Source organism: Polypterus senegalus, chromosome 5 (assembly GCF_016835505.1).
Source record: "Polypterus senegalus isolate Bchr_013 chromosome 5, ASM1683550v1, whole genome shotgun sequence".
NCBI classification, from domain to species: Eukaryota; Metazoa; Chordata; class Cladistia; order Polypteriformes; family Polypteridae; genus Polypterus; species Polypterus senegalus.
The window spans coordinates 46,641,098-46,664,244 of NC_053158.1; the positions used below are offsets into that span (position 1 = coordinate 46,641,098).

Consider the following 23,147-nt stretch of genomic DNA (forward strand, 5'->3'; position numbering starts at 1 on the left):
CCAGCCTACCTGGAAAGGGGTCTCTCTTTGAACTGCCTTTCCCAAGGTTTCCTCCATTTTTTCCCTACAAGGGTTTTTTTGGGAGTTTTTTCTTGTCTTCTTAGAGAGTCAAGGCTGGGGGGCTGTCAAGAGGCAGGGCCTGTTAAAGCCCATTGCGGCACTTCTTGTGTGATTTTGGGCTCTACAAAAAATAAATTGTATTGTATTGTATTGTATAAAATTACTGGATCACTTTTGCTCCTACCCCTTGCTATGTGTTGTGTCCTCATCCACTGGCTCATCCTCGGGTACATTATTGGTGGTATTGGGTTCAAGAGGCTCCTGGAAGGACCCAGTAGTGTGGAACCAACCTGCACCATCACAGTATATTTGTCAATTTGAGTTATTTTTCTTTGTGCATTGCTACTTTTTGAGAGATGTCAAACCAAATTTCATTATACACAAGTATAATAACACATAAAGATATCTAATTCTAATTCAACTTGTTATGGGCTAGAGCTTAGAGAGGTGGTTAAGGGAGGTGACTGTAATGGAGTATAGTGAAACTGGCCAGTTAAATGCATTTGGAGAATTGCAGCATATACAGTCCTGAATAAATATAGATCTACACAGGAGTATTTCTTGAGTTAATTAGGGCCATGACCATTCCCACAAGGCTTGTTTCATATAATTAAGGGTGGCATGGTTAAAGGATGATACTTCAATGAGTTTAAAATTCAGTGATTGATAGAGTATATTTCACAGCATCTTTATTTGATGATACTTCACAATTCCTTAATGTGATGTCAGCATTGTATATCCTAAAAAAGGCAGCTTTACCTGGAAGTGTGTATTCCTTAATGGTGATATTTTTAAACTAGCTTGAGGTTCCAGGCAAAACATGATTGCCACACCAAATTAACAGACTTTAAATTTCTAGCAGAGTGAAGCTAGCACCTAAATTACCAGTATCAGACACAAGGTTAGATTCAGAGCGAATATTTCAGCTGTCTGACACACACCATTCAGGCATGCCTACAGATGCAGCAGCACTTGCTGTTCATCTTCCCAGCACTGTCTCCCCTGACAGAAGAGCAGAGCTTTCAGGCTGTTCTACAGCATTTTTAATGTAAAGCTCATCCAGCGGAACAAACCCATAGCAAAATACAGGTGAGAAGTGACTGACTTAAACACGGGCTTGACATGGTGTGTAACCTTTTAGTGAAAGTCCATCAATGATTTGTCAGAAAGCTGGCAGAGTCAAAGGTAGGTATATTTAGAAAATAGTAAAATGTGACATCTGAATAATAGGTGTTAGCAAGAGCCACAGAAAACCAAGGTTAGAGGAAAATAACATCCTAAAGAAGGAGCATTGGAGGTATCCCAGTCTCTTTCTGGCCTAAAATACAAATTAAAGAAAGGACTAGGGTCAGAGTCCTACTACATTTCTGACACCTTCAAACACTTAATTCATTTACATTAGATCTATCTGGAGTTGTCAAACACCCAATCACTGCTGAAGAGATCTGGTAGTGATTTTATTGTCAATTAAATTCAAGCAGGCCTGGAGAGAACATTAAAACTGTAAACTCTTCTGACAATTTTAGCAAAGCCAAATTCCAACCTTTATGACAGTCTGTTTTCTGTAAATATTATGTTTTTTATTTCTAATTTGTGTTGTGTATATTGATTCCGGTTTTGTTTGGCTTTTTTTTTTAGTTCTGTGTTATTTCTTTTGCTCTTTTGGAGCTAGTTTATTTCAGATGTGCATTAGGAAAACTGACTGTTGTGAGTAATATACACAAATTTTAGAATGAGTGATTGTGACAATGCGGGTTCAGCTCCATGCTCCCATTGCTGCTCGGGAGCCCTTGAATCCAACACCATCGATAATGTCACCGAGTTGAGCTAGACAGTGGAGGCAACAATAGCAAGGGGATGATGTAAAAAGTGTAAAAGTGCTTTTATTTAAAATCAACAACAAATCAAAAACAAAGTGTACACAAAGTGCAGTGTTTCAAAACTGTTCAATAAATAATCCAATAAAAGAAAAACGTTGAGGTAAAAATACAAAAACAATCCTTTAAAACCCAAGATTAAAACTGTTGCTGGAAACATTCTCAAACCAATAAGCCCCGTGCTCTTCTACACTAGCGTCTCACCTGCTTCTCCCGGTTGGGCTTTCCAACAGGCGAGACACTCTCTCTGCAGCTGCCCTTTCTCTCATACACACAGGTCTGGAGACCTTCCGTTCCTGGCTTAGGTCTGGCAATCATCCAGGTTTCCAGGACGCCCACACCAAGGACTTCACCTCCTTGCCTCCCGACTCCCGCCGCCGCTCCGGCCTTACGCGGACCTCTCTCCTTCTTTGATCACTCCCGCTACATGATCGCTCAGCGGGAGCGACTTCTACTTCAACTTCCGGGTGTCGGCCTAACACCCATGCTTTCACGCAGCTGCTTGCAAAAGCTCGCTCGCTCCCATGCACCATCTTTCTCTCCTGCTTTCTCCAGTCACCTCCATCTTTTTGCATCCTCCTAACCGACTAGCACTTCTTTATATTGGGGTGGGGGGGGAGGGGGTATAGCAGCTGCAGCACATTAGCCACAGAAACAATCACGGATGTGAGTAGTCCCTCACCTGTGCACTAGGTGAGAAACGCCCACACCGCAGATCGCCCCGTGGCTTGCTACGGCCACCACCCCCCCTCGCTAAGCCCGCCGCGAGCGCGGTGATTATTTATTTAAATGAAAATGGCCTTTGCTGAGCGAGCTGTGGATCCATAACACCACAGTGATAAAGATTAAAATGTATGTTTCTTGGAGGAAATAAAACAAAACAATTGTGATTGTTGAGAGAATCAGTACACTTAGTTATGAGAACAATGAGCGTAAGATATTGGGCTAAATCATAAACAAATCTGAAAGAAAATTAAGGTCAGTACCAGAAATCTTTTCCAAAATTATATGGTTGTCTGTTTGGATGCTAGCCTTTCACGAAGTTTCCTGTTTAATTGTTCATAGATTGAACACAGTAATATGTATACTACCATCTTACATATTATAACCACCGTGCTATCACTGGTCAAATGCATGCACTTAACAACTATGCAGATTAAAACCTCCAAAATATTAGCACAAATGGAAACAACATCACAACATGGCAGCACCCATTAGAAAGACAGACACAATACAGCAGCAAATAGTGTAATTCGGAAAGTGGTTTAAAATATAAACAGTAAGAAAGACAATTACACATCAAAACATAAAACAAACTCCAGAACATAATACTGCATTCTGCTGTTTGCTTAATCTCTCCAAAATAAAGGAATATCGTTATGTTCTTCACAGTCATATATGTATTTTGTTTGTTTTCATATATTCTGCAATGAAATAAGAAATGCACTGATAAAGTGTGGGGGGACTCTTTTAGGATTCCCCATTTAATGGCTATTGGTGGATGACAAATAATAAACAACACAAGGACTATGTGGTCCGTGATAAGATACATTTAAAGAGATGTCTTGAGGGTGAGAATCCATCTCCGTCAGATGCTGGTTCATTAATGAATGCGGACTTCCAGTTTCACTTTCACTTAAATTGTGAACAGGGTGGAAGGGGTGAGACTTACATGCTGTGAGAGTAAATTTCCCTCCATTTTATTGTAATAGAGGGAGGGGAGCGTCATCCCTCAGTGTCCTATCTTTGTAGCGCCCTCAAAACACATTTTGAACATGAGTAGTTGACAATTCATTATTAAGATTTTTTAGATTTAGTTATGATTTGGTTTATATTTTGCTCTGTCTGTCAGTGCTTTAATTTAACCTCCTTAGTATTAGACCTGAGCGTCACTCGGGCTGTAAAAACAATGCTAAAAGTGTTAGTCGAGTGACACTTGGGCAATGGTATAGAAGTGTGGGTTGCTCAGACTGTAAAAGTGCCAGCAGCATTAGTGCCGAGCGTCACTTGGGTAACGCTATACAGTAGGCGTGTCTTGCATAAGCGTCATTCCCAAGTGTTACCCGGGCAACGGTGTAAACACGTCTTCTCCAAGCCTCATAATGGCGTCTTGTAAGAAGTGCCTCTTATTAGCAGTGATGATGAGGAGAATCCTTCTTCAGGCAGTTAAATTGAAAGTGATTCTGGGAATCTGAAAGTAACACTCATGTCACTTGCAGTATTCATATTATTATAATAATTATTATTATTATTATTTGTATCATTACTATACTTTCTATACTTCTAACTTTGTAGTTTTAGTGTTTTGCACGTTTTACAGTAGAAAGATGAGATTTAATAAAAATGTTATTTTTCAAGCCAAAAAATGCAATGCTTTTTAGATGTTATTTTGGGAAGAAATGTAACTCTAAGGAGATTAATAAACTTGGATGTTTATTAGGAAAACAGTTGCTGTTGTCACAGTTTGTGACTTTGCTCAATGTAATATAAGGATGGAAGTTCCTAAAGGGTAGAATACTCACTTGCGAGATAGTAAAATATATTATGAACACTGTCTGCTATTCACTTCAGGTATTCAGTTTTATTTTGCTGTTCTTACCATTAGTTTAACTTTTCACCTTCCTTGTAATCCCAGATCATTTTTACCTTTAAATGTTCACAATCCATAGTTAGATTCTTCATTCTACTACTCAAATAAGCAAAAAGAACAGTTTTAGATTACTGCCTTTTCATGGTAAGATCTATCCATTATGACATTTTGTGCTTTCAGCTCTTTCTTTCTTTATTTTGTACCTGCTGAGTCATGATATGGCATTTATAGCAGCAACATGCAAAACACATTAGTCCAGTCTGTGCAAAAGATGGATTGTAAATTGCTATCATTAGAGCTGTTAGTCCAGATTCACAGTTACCAATGTGTTTACTTAAGTGCATTGAATCTTTAAAATGGTGCAGAATGGTGTCCTTCTGCTGTACCTAGTAAAAAAGAGAAAAAAACGACAGAGTTTGATATTTGTAAAAACATACTTAAATATTTACTCATTTCCCAAACCTCCCAATCAATTATATTGACTTGCCAGGCCTCTTGCTGTACATGTTAATTATTTAGTTATGTGATGTCTTGTGAGGACGAGGGTCCACCTTAGGATTTTTCAACATTGTTTTGCCACTGCTTGTGAAGTGGCACCAGTACAATACACATTAATGCACAAAAGGAAATAAATAAAAAGTCACCTTCCAAGCTTTTGTAACTACAAACTGAGTTTGTTCTGTAAGAAGCCTGCTCTGCATTTAAATTCCTTTGTAAACAGTTGGCAGAAAAATTTTCCAAGTTAAGTATTCTGTGCTTTGAAAAGATTGCTCTTGTTGGGCATTTATTATTTGTGTGCAGTCACCTTTCAGAAATAAACTTAGCATAAAACGTTTGTCAGCAGACACAATGGCCTACAAAAGTGCATATGTAGGCCTATAGCAGCACATCTCATGGAATCATTGTAAGCAAGTTATGAGATATCAGAAGTTCTAAAGAGTAAAAAGTAAGTTGAAGAATTGATATTTTAAATTAACTGTATGAGTGTGGCATATACATGTCCTAATGATGTAAGATTTGAGTGAATTTTATGTTTGTTAATTAATTATCAATTTTGCCTTTGGCAATAACAGTAATTAATCTAATAATTTGGCAAGGCTGCTACTTTATTTAACTTAGCTTTCTCGGTTGTAGGAGGCACGTCTCCGAACATTTAGACTTATATCAAGGTAACTGAAGCACACTCATTTTAAGAAACAGAGTAGTGCAATTTACTGATAAACACCAGGATTATAGAAGTATGATAAAACATCTCTATAATTGATGTATACCGTAAGACTGAACACAGACAAACATCTAATATAGAGAGACTGTCTGTTTACTGGTATTTAGAGTTCTAATTTATCTTGACACAGATAAACAGTTTTATTATACCAAGTCATCAAGGATGATGTCCGATGTTGTGTGGAGTTGTTGCTTTGTTGTTGCTCTGAGTTCAGGTGGAAGATTCTTTCTCACTGCTGCATGATCCTTGTCCGTGCTATGCCTCTGCTTCCTATGCTTGCCTTCGGCTGTCTTTTGGGGAAAAGGCATTACTAATTCTGGCCCAAGAGTTTAGATGCTGAAGTTCCCTTTTTTTGAAATAATGACTTCTAAGCCTCACCAGACTATTGGCAGAAATCTTTGGCTTGTCAGACTAGGCCTCAGCTTCAGGTTCACAAAGACAAAAGTTTGTCGTATTCGGCTCTCCAAGGAAGAGTGGCTCGTAACTTTTTAGGTTTCAGAAGGTCATTTTGCATATTTCTGCCTCTCTCAGAGAATCCCAGAGTGGTTGTCCAGAGAGAATCTCTAAACTTCTCTTAACGTGCCCCTCTCTTTTTCTCTTTTCCTCTCCATCTCTTTTGAGAAATGGAGAGCGTGTGGCTTTAAAAAAAGGCTGAACCTTCTCCTGATTCGATTAAAGTCCATTCCAGTTACAAAGTGTCTTCTAATATGAAACGTCTTCTTTCCATCCCTTGAATTGGAGGTCTTTGTCCTTGCCTGATTCCATTTCATGGCTTCTGGCTCAAGAGGTCTGCAGAGGGGCCTCTGGAGAGGTGTCAGTTCAACTCTGATTTATACCCTTGTTATCAGATGAAGTCCAAGCATATCCTGGTACAAGCTGGAGTTTAGTCAGTTAGTTTGGAATGAAAGTGGGGAAAGAGACAGCTAGATGCCTGAATCCCAGTTTAATGTGCTTTCTTAACAGGCCTGGTGTGCCACTAAAGCCAAGCAGAATGGGCAATGCCCAAGAGCTCCTACAATGAAAAATGGTAAACGATATTCAGTGACTGCCAAGTCCTGATCTGGGCTACAGTGGTAGATGGTACAATTGTCCAAATGAAATTTATTTTAAGTTGTAGTCGACATTTTATTTGCAAATATCTGTCACAGATATTCAAACAGGTAATCAGAATAATAGGAATATGAGGAAAACTATAATTTCATCCCATGGCACATCCTGAAAAATCTTAGGTTCAATTAGATTAGAATGTAAAGCTTTGATCTTTAAACTTGTACCATTACAAAGTCTTGGAGGGTTTAGTTCAAAAGCAATATACACTGAATCATGGTTTAATTAAACGTATTATTAGATACAGCATTGACGTTTACAGGCTACGCATTTACATGGCCCATGGAATGAATTGAATGTTTTAAGCATTGTACGGAAAAGAAAAGTGAAAAGAAATAATATTGTGAGCTATGTACAATGTCAACCTCCTCTATGTTGTGTCCGTGGTGGACCCTCTTTACTGAGCCATTCGACAGTCCATAGGGGAAAATCCTCCACCCCCACTACTTCATGTTTGTGTGTATTTTATACCGCATCGCGAGGAGTAAGAAGTCATTAGAATAGGGAGTACTGTGTGTACCCTAGAACACAACTTGCTAAGCGTGTCTTTTCAGTGAAGGCTCATCCTTCCACTTTCTCTTCGCTTGTGCTAGCAGCTTAATAATTCTACTTAATTTGGCAGAAGAGTGGTGTTCATTTCCCTGAAATGCAAGCCACATTTATCCATGTGAACACTTTTCAGCGAAAAAGTACATGCTGGCTAGGAATAGCTCATTCGCTACAGCATTATTAGCAACAAATATCAACAAATTAAAAAGACATTGATTCAGCTAATTTTCTTTTTTCTGTACCATCAGCAAAATTTCATTCAAATCAGTAAAAGCTTTTTTGAGATTTTGGGGTACTTAGTTTTCTATTGAAGGTGGAGTACTTCTAAATATTAATATACTGAAATGTCCTTTTTCAGCAAAATCCTACTGCCTTAGATGTACAATCCTGACAAATTTTGCCTTTTTAACTAAAGGGGAAATAGTATTTTTGCGGATGAGAGAGTGAATGAGTGAGTCAGTCAAATCTGAATTATATTGACTTAAATATTGCAGCAATCCCTGGGTCTGGCCTGGTGAGACATGCTCCTCAGGTGGCCAATGACTGATAAAGCTGACTATAACAAGCAGCGTAACAAGGGCACAGGCATAGCACTTACAGTAGAAAGCACTCTGTGTCTACTGGCTGCTAAAGCCCATCATCCCTGGTGCGCAGATTCCGGTGTGCCAGGGGATAGTGTGGCATACGAGTTGCCTCTGAGCCCAGATGTGTGGAGTGAGTGAGGAGGAGCCAGGTGGCGTGAATGAACAGACAAATAGTCCTCTTTAGGGCCACTCCCTATGAAGTGGGAGTAAGAGGCTAATTTCGTTCCTCCATCTTCTGCTCCCTCCAGGTCGTTATAATATTAAAGTTGTCTCACATTTCAGCTGAACAAAAGTAATGTTTTTTATCACTGGAATTTTTAGTACTTAAACTATGATATAAGAATGATTAATAACACTTAAAAAAAACGAATGGAAATCAAAATCACAACACCGCTAATGAAATTGATTTTGACCGAAGCTGGTAGTAATGATAACAGTAATTACAGGACAATTTTAGATTTTCAGAAATTTGATCCTGTGTGAAAACCAATATAGCATCTATTAACAAACTCTGTTTGTTAAAATTCATTTTTGTACAGGAGCATTTTAATTTGTGAGTTTTTAAAATGAAAATATATTGAATATCTTTAAAATATGTATAACCACCAAATGCTATTCAATATGGTTAGCACGTGACTAAAAAGAGCATTGCCTCAAGTACGGTACACAATGTTTTTATAATGAAAAAATAGATTAACTGTTAAAAATAGATATTCTGTTGCACTTAGAAACATCAACAGTGAACTTAACTGGGTTCATTGGATGTTTCAGTCTTTTCAATATTAAACACCCTCATCAATGCAACCCAGCAGTCCCCATCAGGCCTTATCCATGGATTACCCCTCTTGACACTGAGGCTTTTTTCTGCTGCCTCTGTGACAGATCTAATGGCCTTCTACTTGCATGCTTAGTGATGCCCAGAAGACCATATGCCTTACAGGGTGTTGGACCAGCAAACTCCCTGCAGGCCTCTTTAGTGGACAGAGACTTTGTATAACACAGTCTGCACAGTGTGTGGCAGTACTCAACCAGCTTCTGGTACAAGGCAGTCTTCTGTTCATGGGCTTTAGCCATTCTGTCTTGCCAGGGAACTGTTATCTCGAATTTGACCACCTGCCTTGTTTCCAACATAAGTAAAATGTCTAGTCAGAGTGTGGTAATGGTATTAAGTCTAGGAACTCTAATCCACACTAACATGGATATCTTTGAAAAACAGTACTTTTTTATTTGTTTTGCCATCAACACTGAAATGGAGATTTTGAGCACCAAAAACATATTTTGAAAATGCTGATCCTGCATAGCTGTGTAGATGGGGAAAGCGAATCTTATCGAAAATGCTGATGTGTAATTGTCATGTGATCGGGTAATGATTTCTGTTTGTTCTGCTTGTTCTGAACTTTGTAGTCAGGATTGGTCTTTTCTAACTACTCTGCATTAGCTGAAAGGTAATGCGCCTTGATACTTTATCAGTATTTATTTTAACAGTACTCCCAGTCTATATTTTTGAAGGCTATGGCAACCTTATACTCACTCATAACTTTTAAGTAGTTGTAATTCATTGTCTGTCCAGTCTAAGAAGTAGATATACTTTTTCCTTGTTCTCATGGCATGTTGATTTACTTTGTGTTTTCTCCGTAAACAAATGATGAGCTTGGCTGATAAACCATTCTGTCCTGTCTCTCTCTTACATCCCATCTTTAATGGCAATATATAAAAGCAGTTATCATATTTCTCCAATCTTTCTATATACACGCATCAAAAAATGGTACTATACTGTAGCCTGTATTGTGTGTGCTTCAGTTATTTTAATATGAATATTAAAGCCAGGAAACCCTTCTTTATAGAAAGTAAGGACAATAAATAGAAACATTACTGAATTATCTAATTAATTACTTGCATTCCAAAAAGCAAACCTGATAATGAATTAGTTGATTACCATCAATCAAACAGCTCTATATCAAAGCCAGAAAGCAGGATGGATGAGATAGGACCTAATTCAATTTAGTTGTGGCCCTGTGACAGTCCAGGTTGGTTCCATGATCCCTGACCTTTTGAATCTGAAGGCAAATGAGGATACGTACAGTCAGCAAGAGATGGTGCAAAGTGCATCAGTGCTTTTATTACAAAAAAAAAATCTTCAATAAATAAATAAAGCCTGTAAAAAATTGCTCCAGGTGGAGGATAAAATGTCAAATAATAATAAATGTATCCATAAATGTATCCAAAAAAACACAAGCCCTAAGGCTTCGTTCTAAAATCTGCCAACTCTGCAGCTTATCCTATCAGAGACCCCTGCCGACAGATGCAATCATCCTTTAATCCTGGGTGTGAGTTGCCACTGCCAGTCCTTCTGCGCCTACAAGGGGAGATGCCAATCCTACTCCCCAGCACAGCTCAATAGGAGCACCCCTCCTTAGTCGCACTCTCAAGCTCAGGCCTGCCACTCGCTTCCCTTGGGTCATACTTCCAATCACCTGCCTCCATTCCTCCCCACACAGGCAATGCCCATCTTACCCCTTTCTTCTCCTTTACCCCCTGTTCATTCTTTTTCTTTTTCTAGCTCTCTACTTGGGCTCCTGTTTCTACCTCTGGGTGCAGGCGCTCTGCCTAACGAGACACTGAGAATCATTGGGAACAGCATGAGCACACAAGAGATGATCAACTTGCTGCCCCCACTGATCTCAGAGAGCAGAGTGCTGCACCCACAAGCCCAAGTCTAGCCGCACCACTTACAATTTACTTATTTAAAATGGCACAATAACCACACACCTAACCATATCACAGGCCTTTAGTCATTTAAGAATATAGAGAAATTTTGAAAAGACAAAGTAAAGAGATGGGACACCAGAGGGTAACCTCATTTATTTTCCAAGATGTTAGTTTGGGAAGTACAAGTTGGTCTCTCAATTTAATCCTGGCAGTCACTATATTTGCCAGTGCGACAGATAGCTCACTAGTGTACAAAATTTTAAATATCAGCAGGATGCACATAAGAATTTAAACTGGTCAATTTTACCTTCACACAATTTATAAGGGTGCAATAGCAAATTGGCATTATATAACTATAACATCTGCTGATGTTATTCTATATCTAGTGTGAACATTGTTACCTAATAGGTTTTTGTGTTGTTCCTTGAGTTAAGCATTTCACTGTTATGTACCAGAGTTTATTCCTGTTTATATCACTTTTTGCTAATTAATAGTATGTTTGAGTTGGCTGCCATGCTGATTTCTGAATATGTCATGATGAGCTTCAATTTAGTTTGAACCTTCTTTGTTTTCTTCTTCTACATTTGGAATTTAATGGCAGTTGGAAGACCAACTTAAAGATACATCACTGCATGATGTGCAATATGTAGTATTGATGCTCAGTTGTTAAGAGGTGTATGGAGGAGTCCAGGAATTGTTGTAAGAAGAAAAGTTGACCAGAAAATGAAGTTACATACAGATAAACAAATGAATAGTCCAAACCACTCATGGATCAAAGCCAAAAGATCAGAAAAAACTGGATCTCCAACTTTGAATGGGCAGAACTTGTAAGGAGAAGTTGAAAGCAAGAAAGTAGTCAAAACCAAAATACTTACTAAGATTCACTAAATGGAAAAAAGGGTTAATGAAAAGGAAAGAGGGTAAAAGGCACGTTAGCCTTCATCAGATGTGCAACTGAAAAGAAAAGAGTAGGTAACATATACAGGAGAAAGCCAGGCTGATGGAAAGAGAAAAGGTGATAGCAGGTGTTCAAAAGCTGCCATTCGAGATGATGATGGCAGAGATTCAAAGTTTAGTCAATCATTAAGACCTGAGGAAATATGTGATCCCAGCCTGAGAATGAGCTGAGCTTTGTCTGATTTTCTTTGAAAAGTGTTTTTGAAGCCTTGTGAAAGAACATAAACGAGAGATCAGTGTGGCTATGATCAAGGGATGTGAAGTGTTCTACAACAGGCTTTGTAAGGTCGTTGATTTTAACAGCTCTAATGTGCTCCCTGAAATGGTCTGCTAGCCATTTCAGTTTCCCCTTCATAGACTGGACACTTCATACAAGAAATGCAGTAAATAAGATTTTTAGATTGGCAAGAGGGCCCTTGTTTAATACTGAATTTACGAGAGATACCAGATATAAGGGTGTTGTTGGTGACATATGTACAAGCAACTTAAAGGCTCCTGTTACAGTTCAAAGTGTCTGGTAACAGTCGTTTTCATAGGTTAGGTGGTCGACAGAAGGAGACCAAGGCAGGGTTAGGAAAAAAATGCTCCTGTGGAAGGATCAGTCATTTTATTTGACGACCTGTGGGAGAGATAGAGTGTTAGTGTGAAATGGGTGGGCCAGCTTAATGGGAGATTCATTATTGGGGTAACTCTCAGAGTAGATATTACGAGGTCTTCTCCAAATCCAAATCATATTATGTGATATCATCTACTGTTGAATTCTGCTCTGTACTTGTATATTTCTATTGCACTGTATTATATTGTATTGTGGATTACTTGTTTTCTGTTCTGTATATTGTATTGTATTGACCCCCCTTTGGTTAACACCCACTGCATGCCCAACCTACCTGGAAAGGGGTCCCTCTTTGAACTGCCTTTCCCAAGGTTTCTTCCATTTTTTTCCCTACTAAGGTTTTTTTGGGAGTTTTTTCTTGTCTTCTTATAGTGTCAAGGCTGGAGGGCAGTCAAGAGACAGGGCCTGTTAAAGCCCATTGCAGTACTTCTTGTGTGATTTTGGGCAATTCAAAAATAAAGAGTAGTGTATTGTATTGTACTTGTTGAAGGGCCCAGTCCAGGATATACAATACAATACAATACAATACAGTTTATTTTTGTATAGCCCAAAATCACACAGGAAGTGCCGAAATGGGCTTTAACAGGCCCTGCCTTTGACAGCCCCCAGCCTTGACTCTCTGAGAAGACAAGGAAAAACTCCCAAAAACATTTTAGGAAAATGGAAGAAACCTCGGAAAGGCAGTTCAAAGAGAGACCCTTTCCAGGTAGGTTGGGTGTGCAGTGGGTGTCAAAAGTAGGGGTCAATACAATACAATACACAGAACAGAACAATTCCTTAATACAGCATAATAATAAAAATTTTAGAAGTACGGTTTAACAGTAGATGATATGACATAATTAGTTTTGGATATTTTTAGAGTCCTGGAGACCTCATCCATCTAGCTGCCTCCCCATATGAGAAGGGTATCCTCTATCAATGAAGAAGCTCCTTTTTCTGAGTGCTTCATTACAAATATCTGATGCTAAGATTCACTCTTTTGACATTTTTCAATCCAACAGTGAGTTGGAGTGAGACAGGGTCACGGGGGTCTAGTGGAGCTAATCCCAGCCAACACAGGGCGCAAGGCAGGAAACAAACCCTGGGCAGGGCGCCAGCCTTTAAGAATAAAATGAAATGCTGAAACCAAGTTCAGAACTAAAAACTACATGTCTCAAAACCTTAGGAAAAAATTCAAAGAGCCACAAAAAATCTAAACAAAATATATATAATCAGAGCACTATGTATATTTTGGAAATATTTCTGCAATATTTGTAAAGTTTTCATTTTCAGATGTGCCTAGAATATGTCTTTGGGGTTGCTGCTGCGTAAAAGCTTTCATTTTGCAGTCTGACAATGTGTGCAGTCCTTTGACACATTCAATGTGTCAGGAAAGAGCAGTTGGTGCTTTTCCCAGAATCAAATAAATCAATTATGAAACAATCCTAGAGAACACCTTGGAAAGAAAGAAAGTAAACTGTTATTGATTTTAGAAGCTGCAGTTACAGCGCTGCAATGTTTTAGACCTGATTGAGGATCCTGTGGTAATGAGGGGTCATTGAAAAATGAATGAGATGGAGACGTGTGGTGTGAAAACGGATGAGAGTATTCCAGGGCTTGAGAAATACTGAAATGGAATAGAAAAGTTAAGATGACTCTGAAAACTCTTCTGAAAGCTAATAATGTTTCCCTTCAGGGCAACCTAGAGATCTCTCAAGTTTCCATTATCATCAGCAAACTTACATCTAATGGGGATTAATGGACTAGCATTAAAATGTAGGTGTGAAAGGGCACTCTGATTCTTTTATGTGTAAAATGTATGCATGGCTGTCTATTTCAATACAAATTCAGTAATACAGCTTAAAATTCAGATAGTAGAAGATATTGCTAACAATTAAAAGTATTTAGAATTTGTTACTCATACTTCTTTTATAGTTTTTTACTCATATAGTACATGTTAAACCAACCTTGAATTTGTGAGAGACGGTGAACAAAAGCTGAACTTATCAACAAACACTGTAAGTGCGTCTAAATTTACACAGCGATAGTGCTAGGTGTCAGTTATTATTAACTTATTAAATTTTTCAATTTTCAGATCAGTTCACTTTTTTTTTAATAGCCCCCTTCACTTTCTATAGGTTCAGAATGCTTGCACAAGTTTCCATTTATAATGCAATGGCAGAAACAATTAAACCATAAATCATTTACATAAATAAGCACTCAAATTAGTCTGAACACACAGTAAAACAAAGCAATTTCAATTTCCAACTCATCATGAGAGTACAAGTCAATTAACAATTTATTCAAATTGAGACATTGCCAGTAGACAGTGGAGGAGAGGAAAACTAAATTTCAGTCAGCTACATTCCTGGAGAAAATAAACCTCTGGATGGTCAGTTTTACCAAACAAGTCACAGTTCTGGGGCGCTAAGCCAACTGAACTGAGGACTCGGGTGATTCCAGACTTCTTCCATTCCACTATTATTGAGGCTGGAATTATGTTCTCGTGCAAGACTCAAAGCTTTAGACATGATTTTATGCCCTTGCCCTGATATATGCCTCACCACAATTTGATTATGGACATCTACAGAGAGTTCCTTGGAATTAGTGGCTTGGTTTTTATACTGACATGCACTGCCAGCAAAAACAGTGGTAGAAAATATACTGGAAAATAATCTTACAAAAGATTCTTATTAAAAAGTTCTCAATGTAGAAAATAAAGGTGATAAAAGATAAATCTTTTCATTTCTGGGTGCAGACTTGCTGAAATTCAGAATTTCCTTAGTCCATAGAGGTCCTGCCTGTTTCATTGGGTTCTCAGCATGCATTGCCAACTTAAAAGCCTCACATGACTTTGAATTAACAATAATTATAAGACGTATAATTAATAAATGTTTGTCTTTCTCAGGTTGACTGTCCATTCTGATCCTAATTACCCTGGGGTAATACATTTCAAAAAGTATTTGTAACAATTTGTTTTTTGTAGGATTTTAAAAGAATTATCTAAAATTTACAAGGTTCAAATTAGTAAAAATGCAGAATTTAAAATCAATCTATAGCAGTTTATTAAAAAGATACACAAGAGTTTGTTTGAAATGAGATTTTATGGTCCAGAGTATCAAAGTTTAAACTCTTATCAAGTAAAAAGGTCCAGGTTTTCTAAATGCAGGCTGTTAACTCAGGTGTCAGATTTTCACTTTAATATATTGTTTATTCATATTTCAGTATTGTGAGTTTTAAACATTATTCTTTATATAATATATGATCTATGCCTATATAACAAGTTATTCTTCATAAAATGTTGTGGTGTATTCAGATATATCCAAAACAGTTTAAACACTACAAACACCAAATGAGTTAGTGTATATAGTTTTCTTGTAGTCTACTTTTCTACAGTGTAATATTTTGTGTTTTGTTCCAGAACACTGACCTCATGACTTTTAACATTTCCATGCATCGCTCATGGTGGAGAGAACATGGACCGGGCTGTGTCAGGAAAGAGGTACCTCCTCCGGTCACTCGAAGCCTTGATGACCACTCCTTCATCTCTGTGACTGGATGCATTGTCGAGTTCCAGTATCTTGAAGTTATTCACAGCTCGTTCCAGATTCTGCTTGCTGTGAGTAAAATTAATCTAGAGTACACTGACATAAAGAGTGAGTGATCATTGGAAACACATTTAAGTTTAAATTGACGTGGCTATCTATCATGCATGTGTGTGCATCCGGTTGCTACTTTTCTGTCATTCCAAAAGATGGGGCATTACAAACATTTTTAGCAATAAAGTGCATTGCATTTGTCATTCCAACAGATGGTACATCACTAACATTAACTCTGCTTTTACGAATCCCGTACTAAATGGCATATAACAGAGATGTATGCATTTAAACGTTAATGCTGAGGTCTACATTGATTACATAGATTTCAACCCTTCTTAGACGGGTAGCACAGCTAGTCTTAAATAACATCGTAAAAGTCCCAATTTTTATAATTGTAATATAATATGTATCAATAACAGATTTGTACAAAAGACCATTATTATTTCCAATTCTTTCAACCTTGTTGATTAGATTTACATTGACAAATGAATGCAGAGAATTCTACAAAGTTGTCAGAAAAAGAAAAAATATGTTGATAGCGTGTATTTATTTATTGATTACATCTTTGCTTATCATAATGATTGGGAGCCTCGGGATCCAACTCTAATTGACAGAGAAGCAGGCCTTTTGGTTTTATTTCAGTTTATAAAGTTTCAGCTTGTGATTATGACATGGGAGGAATGCTAGTTGGCATTACTCCTCCATACTGTGATTTAGCTTGTTATAAATGACCCTTCAGAGGTTTATTTTCTTCTGGAATGCAATTTAATGGAGTTTTTTGATTTCCTTGTCTTCATTGTTAACTGGCCAAATCTCAACTGTTACGTTAACAGTACTTTATATTGGCATAATTTTCTTACATCTAACCAATCATATATAGATATTACATATTTTAGTACTGTTTTGTGATTTTATTATGGTTGCAAATTTGTGTAAACACTCTGTGTTTGTATTTATTGAAGATCACTATTCAGAAATAAAATGAATTGAACAGAATTGAATAAATTAAGCATCCATGGATAGATTAAAATGCATCATATATGAATGACTTTATATAAGTTGTATGATATAACTGAAATTATTAAGAAGCAGGTACAGTGATCCCTCCATGATCGCGGGGGCTGCGTTCCAGAACCCCCCGTGAAAGGTGAAAATCCGCAAAGTAAAAACCATACATTTATATTGTTGTTTTTATATTGTCACGCTTGGGTCACAGATTTGCACAGAAACACAGGAGGTTGTAGAGACAGGGACTTTAAAACACTGCAAACAAACATTTGTCTCTTTTTCAAAAGTTTAAACTGTGCTCCATGACAAGACAGAGTGGACAGTTTCGTCTCACAATTAAAAGAATGCAAACATATACAGTATTCCTCTTCAAAGGAGTGCGCGTCAGGAGCAGAGAATGTCAGAGAGAGACAGAGACAGAGAGAGAAAAGCAACCAATCAAAAATCAATAGGTGCTGTTCGGGCTTTTAAGTTTTCGAAGCACCGCCCAACAAACCAGTCGCAAGGAAGGGAGCAATGTGAAGGTAGTCTTTCAGCATTTTTTAGAGTAGGGTCCGTATCCTCTAGGCCAGTGTGCGAACAACCCCTCTGCTCACACCCCCTACATCAGGAGCAGAGAATCTCAGAGAGAGACAGAGAGAGAAAAGCAAACAATCAAAAATCGATAGGTGCTGTTCGGGCTTTTAAGTTTTCGAAGCACCGCCCAACAAAGCAGTTGCAAGGAAGGGAGCAATGTGAAGGTAGTCTTTCAGCATTTTTTAGAGGAGCGTCCGTATCCTGTAGGCCAGTGTGCGAACAGCCCCTCCGTCAGGAGCAGAGAATCTCAGAGAGAGAGAGAGAGAAAAACAAACAATCAAAAATCAATATGTGCTGTTAAGTATGCAAAGCTCTGCGCGGGAAGCATATCGTATATCATTGAGGAGTTTTATTTAATACATAATATGTTCTCTGATTGGGTAGCTTCTCAGCCATCCGCCAATAGTGTCCCTTATATGAAATCAACTGTGGAAACCAACTGAGGAAGCATGTACCATAAATTAAAAGACCCATTGTCCGTAGAAAACCGCAAACCAGCGAAAAATCTGTGATATATATTTAGATATGCTTAAATATAAAATCTGTAATGGAGTGAAAGTTGAAGCACAATATAGTGACGGATCACTGTAACTGGAAATAATATGTATGAATGGGAATTTGTATTTTTAGTCCCAACAACAAAGAAGTAAGCAAAGTTCGAAAATTGGGAGATGAGAGACTTGATAGATTTATCTACTGGCACACATTTAATGACGTCATCTGTTTTTTTTCTGAAAACGTAAGTCATGCTTATTCCCAGTTGCTTAGAAGATATTGAGAAGTTCTTCTTGTAACAATTGTATTGGCTTTTCATAAAAAAAGTATAAATACCTTTATTCATTTTTGTGTGAAATCTACTCTTTACTTTATTTCAAAAACTAAAAATATCACAATGCCTATTAATAGAATGTTCCATGTTTTAAATTCCTAAAGAAAGAGGCTTTAGTTGTCTTGGGCTGGAATTATTCAGTGCCTGCTATCAGCATCATGATAGATCCAACCATTTATGGAATACATTTATTATCATGATTGCTAAAAGATGGCTCAGATTAAATATCTGTTGTGTGGAACGAAATAAGGATTTGGTTCTGTAAGCGCTCAGTTTATATAGAAATTGCATGAGATCTAAACATATGTCACATTTGTCATACTGAAGTTTTTTTTTTTTTTATGGTAGAATTTGTGAAAGACCAAAGATATATTAAAATACACCAAGTTACAATACTGATTACTATAAGGGATAATCAATGTGATTCATAATGGACATGGTCTTAGTGCCCGGTATCCTATTCTGGAAGCCTAGTTAAAAGAAGAAGGCTTGCATTCTTTGTCATTCTTCTGCTATTAAAGACAGAATGAGCGTTATTTATTCTCTTATTGTCTCATATCAATACGCTAGTGTACTGATACTGTTGGTTCTAGTGATTTAATGATTGATGACAACAATTATTTAGAGCAAATTACCATTCACTGAAGTATTGCAGACATGTAATTCCATGTTGTGCTTAGATTGATGATCTGTAATTTCACAAATGATGTACATTAATGCTCAAGAACAGAATGTACATGGTAACATGAATATATACAGCAGAGAAATTTTTCCTGTGCTAATACTCTAATGAGAATACTTTTATATTTCTTTTAGGTTGCCTTAAGCACAATATATGCTATACTATTTAATATAATAATAATAATAATAATAATAATAATTCATTTTATTTATAAGGCACTTTACATTAGTAGTAAATCTCAAAGTGCTACATAAAAATATTTAACAAAGACAAAACAAGATAAAAACAGAGATAAAACAATAATAAATAGTTGCATTCTTGTTAATATGCTTTCCTAAATAAAAAAGTTTAATGAATTTAAATAATAATAATACATTTAAATGAAATGTGCTTTTAACAAATAACACTATACAGCAGGTGCAACAATCAAATCTCTTGGTGTTAATGTGCACAGATATTGTTATTACTTGTTCAATCGCTGATTATTATCCTACTAAACCTACCAGTAGGCCAAATATGTATGCATTGGTCCAGATGTGAACTGATAGAAGATGTTTATGTCCACTTTATCATTTTTAAGAAAGGGAGCGGGAGACATTCTAGTGAAGTTAAAGCAAATCAATGTGTTTAAAATATATAAATGGAAGATACATTTTCAGTTACGAATCTATAAGCTAAAGAAAAGAAAGTAATTAATCAAGTCTTAGAAACAAGGCCATCGCAGTTTTCATATGTCAATAGTGTTAAAAATTTGAAATAGTCTAAGAAGCCATATACATTAATATTACCACTGCATATAAATCAACATCACACAAAAAAAGAGTAAAAAATATATTTACATTCATTTATTTAGCATGGAGCCATATTCAAGGTCATGCAGTATGTGTTTGAATTAAAATGTGGGAGAAACACAGAAGCATTGAACTTTACTTTTTTTATTTCGGTGAAAAGCATATGAATGTAAGATAAGTCTTACTGGAAAGAAGCCAGTCAGTCCAAACAGTTTGTCACTCTCTATTTCAGTAACTCGTCCAACAAAGCAGGTCAAGTTGATAGTTGCAAGTCCCCAAAGTTCTACTTCCTACCACACTACTTAGTAACCTGTTCAATGTATTAATGATTCATTGTGTGATGAAATACTTTCTTACATCTGTTCAATGCTTACCATTAACCAGCCTCCATCTCCACCCTAGTGCTCTTGTTGATGAACTCATTTTACAATAACAGCTAGGATCCACCCTATAAATTTCATTCAGAATTTTAAACACGTCCATTGTGTCATTTCTTAGTCTCTATTTGCTTAAAATGAAAACAATCAGCTCCTTATATCTTTCCTTGCAGGTTTTAGGCAGAATCAGGGCAATAGCTTTTCTGTCTGCTGTTCTCTAGTTCGATGTCTTTTTACAGTAAATTGACTTCTCTGCCTGCTCAGGTGAAGTGGTGATACGTCTTTTATTACATACAACAAGAGAGACAGGCACCCAGTGTGTTATCTCTGACTGGACTGACTGAAGTTTTCTTAAAGCACATGCCTCTCTTGCTACTCCATTTCTGTGACTTTAATCTTCACTTGTTTATGGTGCTATTCAAGTTATAGTGGATATGGCTGTATCTCACCAGGCTGTTTGCGTGACCTTTTTTAAGCACATAAAGCAGCTAACTGAAAAACAGTCAGATAGTCAACTGAGCTGAATGCAGAATGAAAGGAATGTAGGACTCAGTCCATAAAAGTACAAAATTTAGGTGAGGCACGCCGCATCTCCTTCAGATGTCTTCTCATCTTATAAATTCCTTTTCTGTCCTTGCGTATCAGCCTGAAATCTAGAAAAAATGTAACTCAACAAAAATATCACCCACTAAGTGGGGTCTAAAGGTTATGACACAGCAGTATACGAGGAAATAAATAATGCAAGATAAGATGTTAACACCTTTTACAATCAATCAATATTTCAATCAATGTAATTTTTTGCATGTTGCTCCAGAACACTGACCTCATGACTTTTAACATTTGGATGCATTGTTAAGTCTGGAGAGAACATGGACCTGGCTGTGTCAGGAAAGAGGTACTTCCTTCGGTCAAGTGGAGCTTTGGTGATATGTTTCAATAAGGGGGTCACGTGGCTCATACTTGTTCAGAATGACCTTTTTTGGTTCCCCATACTTTACAAATTGATATACCAGAAAAACTATGCTTTAAAAATATTCTAATTCTTACAGAGGAGGCAATTTATTATAGTACCCATCTTCAATAATGTAGTCTATTTAAAACTGCTTGTGTCTAAAGGAGTCTTTCTCTAGTCTCCACTTCCTCTTTCATTCCAGACATGACAAAACAGTATAAACTGAATGCAGTGCATAAAGCGGGCTGATACTCACTGGCACCTCTAGAATTTCAATATAGAGTACCAGCATGTTTACTTAGTGCATCGAAGAGTATCGCAGTTTTACGGGATAAGCCACATCTCTCCCAACTCTTCAAACATCTGTCACTGTATCATAACAAAAGAAGTTTGATTGTTCTGGCACTGTTTTTTTGCATACTGGTGATCACCTGGACGTCTTCTCAAATCATCACGGGGCATACGTCCTCAGACAACTCTTTGATTGAAGGTCACTATACTGCCATAAAAACAAAAAAAAAAAGTTACTGCCAGTAAATTAGTTTCACTTCAGACACTGACTGACAACCTCCTGCTACCCTTCAGCTAGTCAACAGTAGAAAAAGTGTGTGTTGTGCTGCTGTAATTCATCGGCTTCAAGGTCTGACATGCTATGCATTCATATTATACACTTCTATTGTAAAGAGTGTCACATACGTGTGACTAGGAAGTAGCTGAGTTGACCAAGTGGATATAATTACGGCGAGGTGCATTAAACCTACCTCTGTTATCTCTGCAGGCCAAATACAGGACAACCTGTCTGATTTAACATTACTTCCGGTTCTGGCCAGATGACATCATTTCCGGATTACAGCTTATAAAACCACCATCTTTCAAAACCTCATCAGTTCAGTTCAGGACTCAAAACCATGCACACGAGTGCTCTTAAAACACCCTTTTGCAGCCAGAGACAATACTGTATATGGGTGGCTGCCCCAAACCTTTTTGTGTGTGTCTAGGCTGTTCATTTCACAAAAGCTGTTTGGAGTAGTCGTGGTCTTTCTGTTAGTTTGAATGAGTTTGGTCATCCTCCCCTGACCCCTTTCATTAACAGTGTGTTTTCATCCACTGAACTGCTTCATGCTGAAGTGTTTTGGTTTTCAAACCATTCTTTGTAAATGCTAAAAGCTTTAGGATTCAAGAAGAACAGTTGTTTCTAAAAACACCAGTACCCCTTGTCCACGTCTGCACGTTGTATATATAAAGCTATGTAACCACATGATTAGCTGTTTGGAGACGGAGGCCGATTGAGTTACCTGCAAGTTTACCTAATTAAGTGGTCACTGAATGTGGACACCTAAAGTACTGTCCTATAGTCACACCTGCAAAATTCTAGAGAAATGTCAATGTATTTCTGGCACATATTATAATTTTAGACTTTATCCAAAACATAGCTGTATAGGACTGCTTTTATAGAAAGAGGAAACAGAAGAGCTTACATAAATTCAGTGATTATGTGTTTTTGACAAAAATTATCATGAATCTGAAAATTAACCTAAAGTAACATTCACTAATTATGTTCTTTTTTCACTATAGTAATAACTGAGTGTCCCTTCATGTGTCCAGTGGGCTCAGAAAATGGATGATAAATTATTAGCGGAGTTAGAGCAAAGTGAGTGCAATCTTCTTATATAATACGCTACCGTGGCATTAAAAAGTTGGTACGACACTTGATAAATTGCATCGCAAATAAAGGTGACTATGTAGAAAAGTGATGTAATTTGTTTTTGAAATTCTTACTAAATAGAGTTCAAAAAAAGTGCGGAAACCTTTTGAACGTCCCTCGTGATAAAGATATCCTGAATAAGAAATTTTAGACATTTCCGTTGCAGTTTTCTAAGACGTTTATGTAAAACACACTTACTGTAAACTTATTGTATTTGAATTACAGCTCCCAGCAGTATGTTTCACATTGATCTGCTTATTTTGAGCAGGCCTTGTTTGACTTGAGGATCATAGAGAAGACTTTCTGTACAATTCCAAGACTGAGCCATCTAATCGGATTTATATTTTCCACCAATATATTCCAGAAAAAGGATATCTG

At 37.3% G+C, this 23,147-nt stretch overlaps 1 protein-coding gene across 1 annotated transcript in view; it reads left to right on the forward strand.

The window, feature by feature from the left end:
• LOC120530251 (sodium/potassium-transporting ATPase subunit beta-1-interacting protein 3) overlaps positions 1 to 23,147 on the forward strand; it is a 609,068-nt gene that overhangs the window by 389,619 nt on the left and 196,302 nt on the right. Inside the window, exon 4 of the mRNA XM_039754574.1 lies at positions 15,672 to 15,869. Coding sequence (XP_039610508.1) covers positions 15,672 to 15,869 — 198 coding nt within the window. The remainder of the gene's footprint in view (positions 1 to 15,671; positions 15,870 to 23,147) is intronic.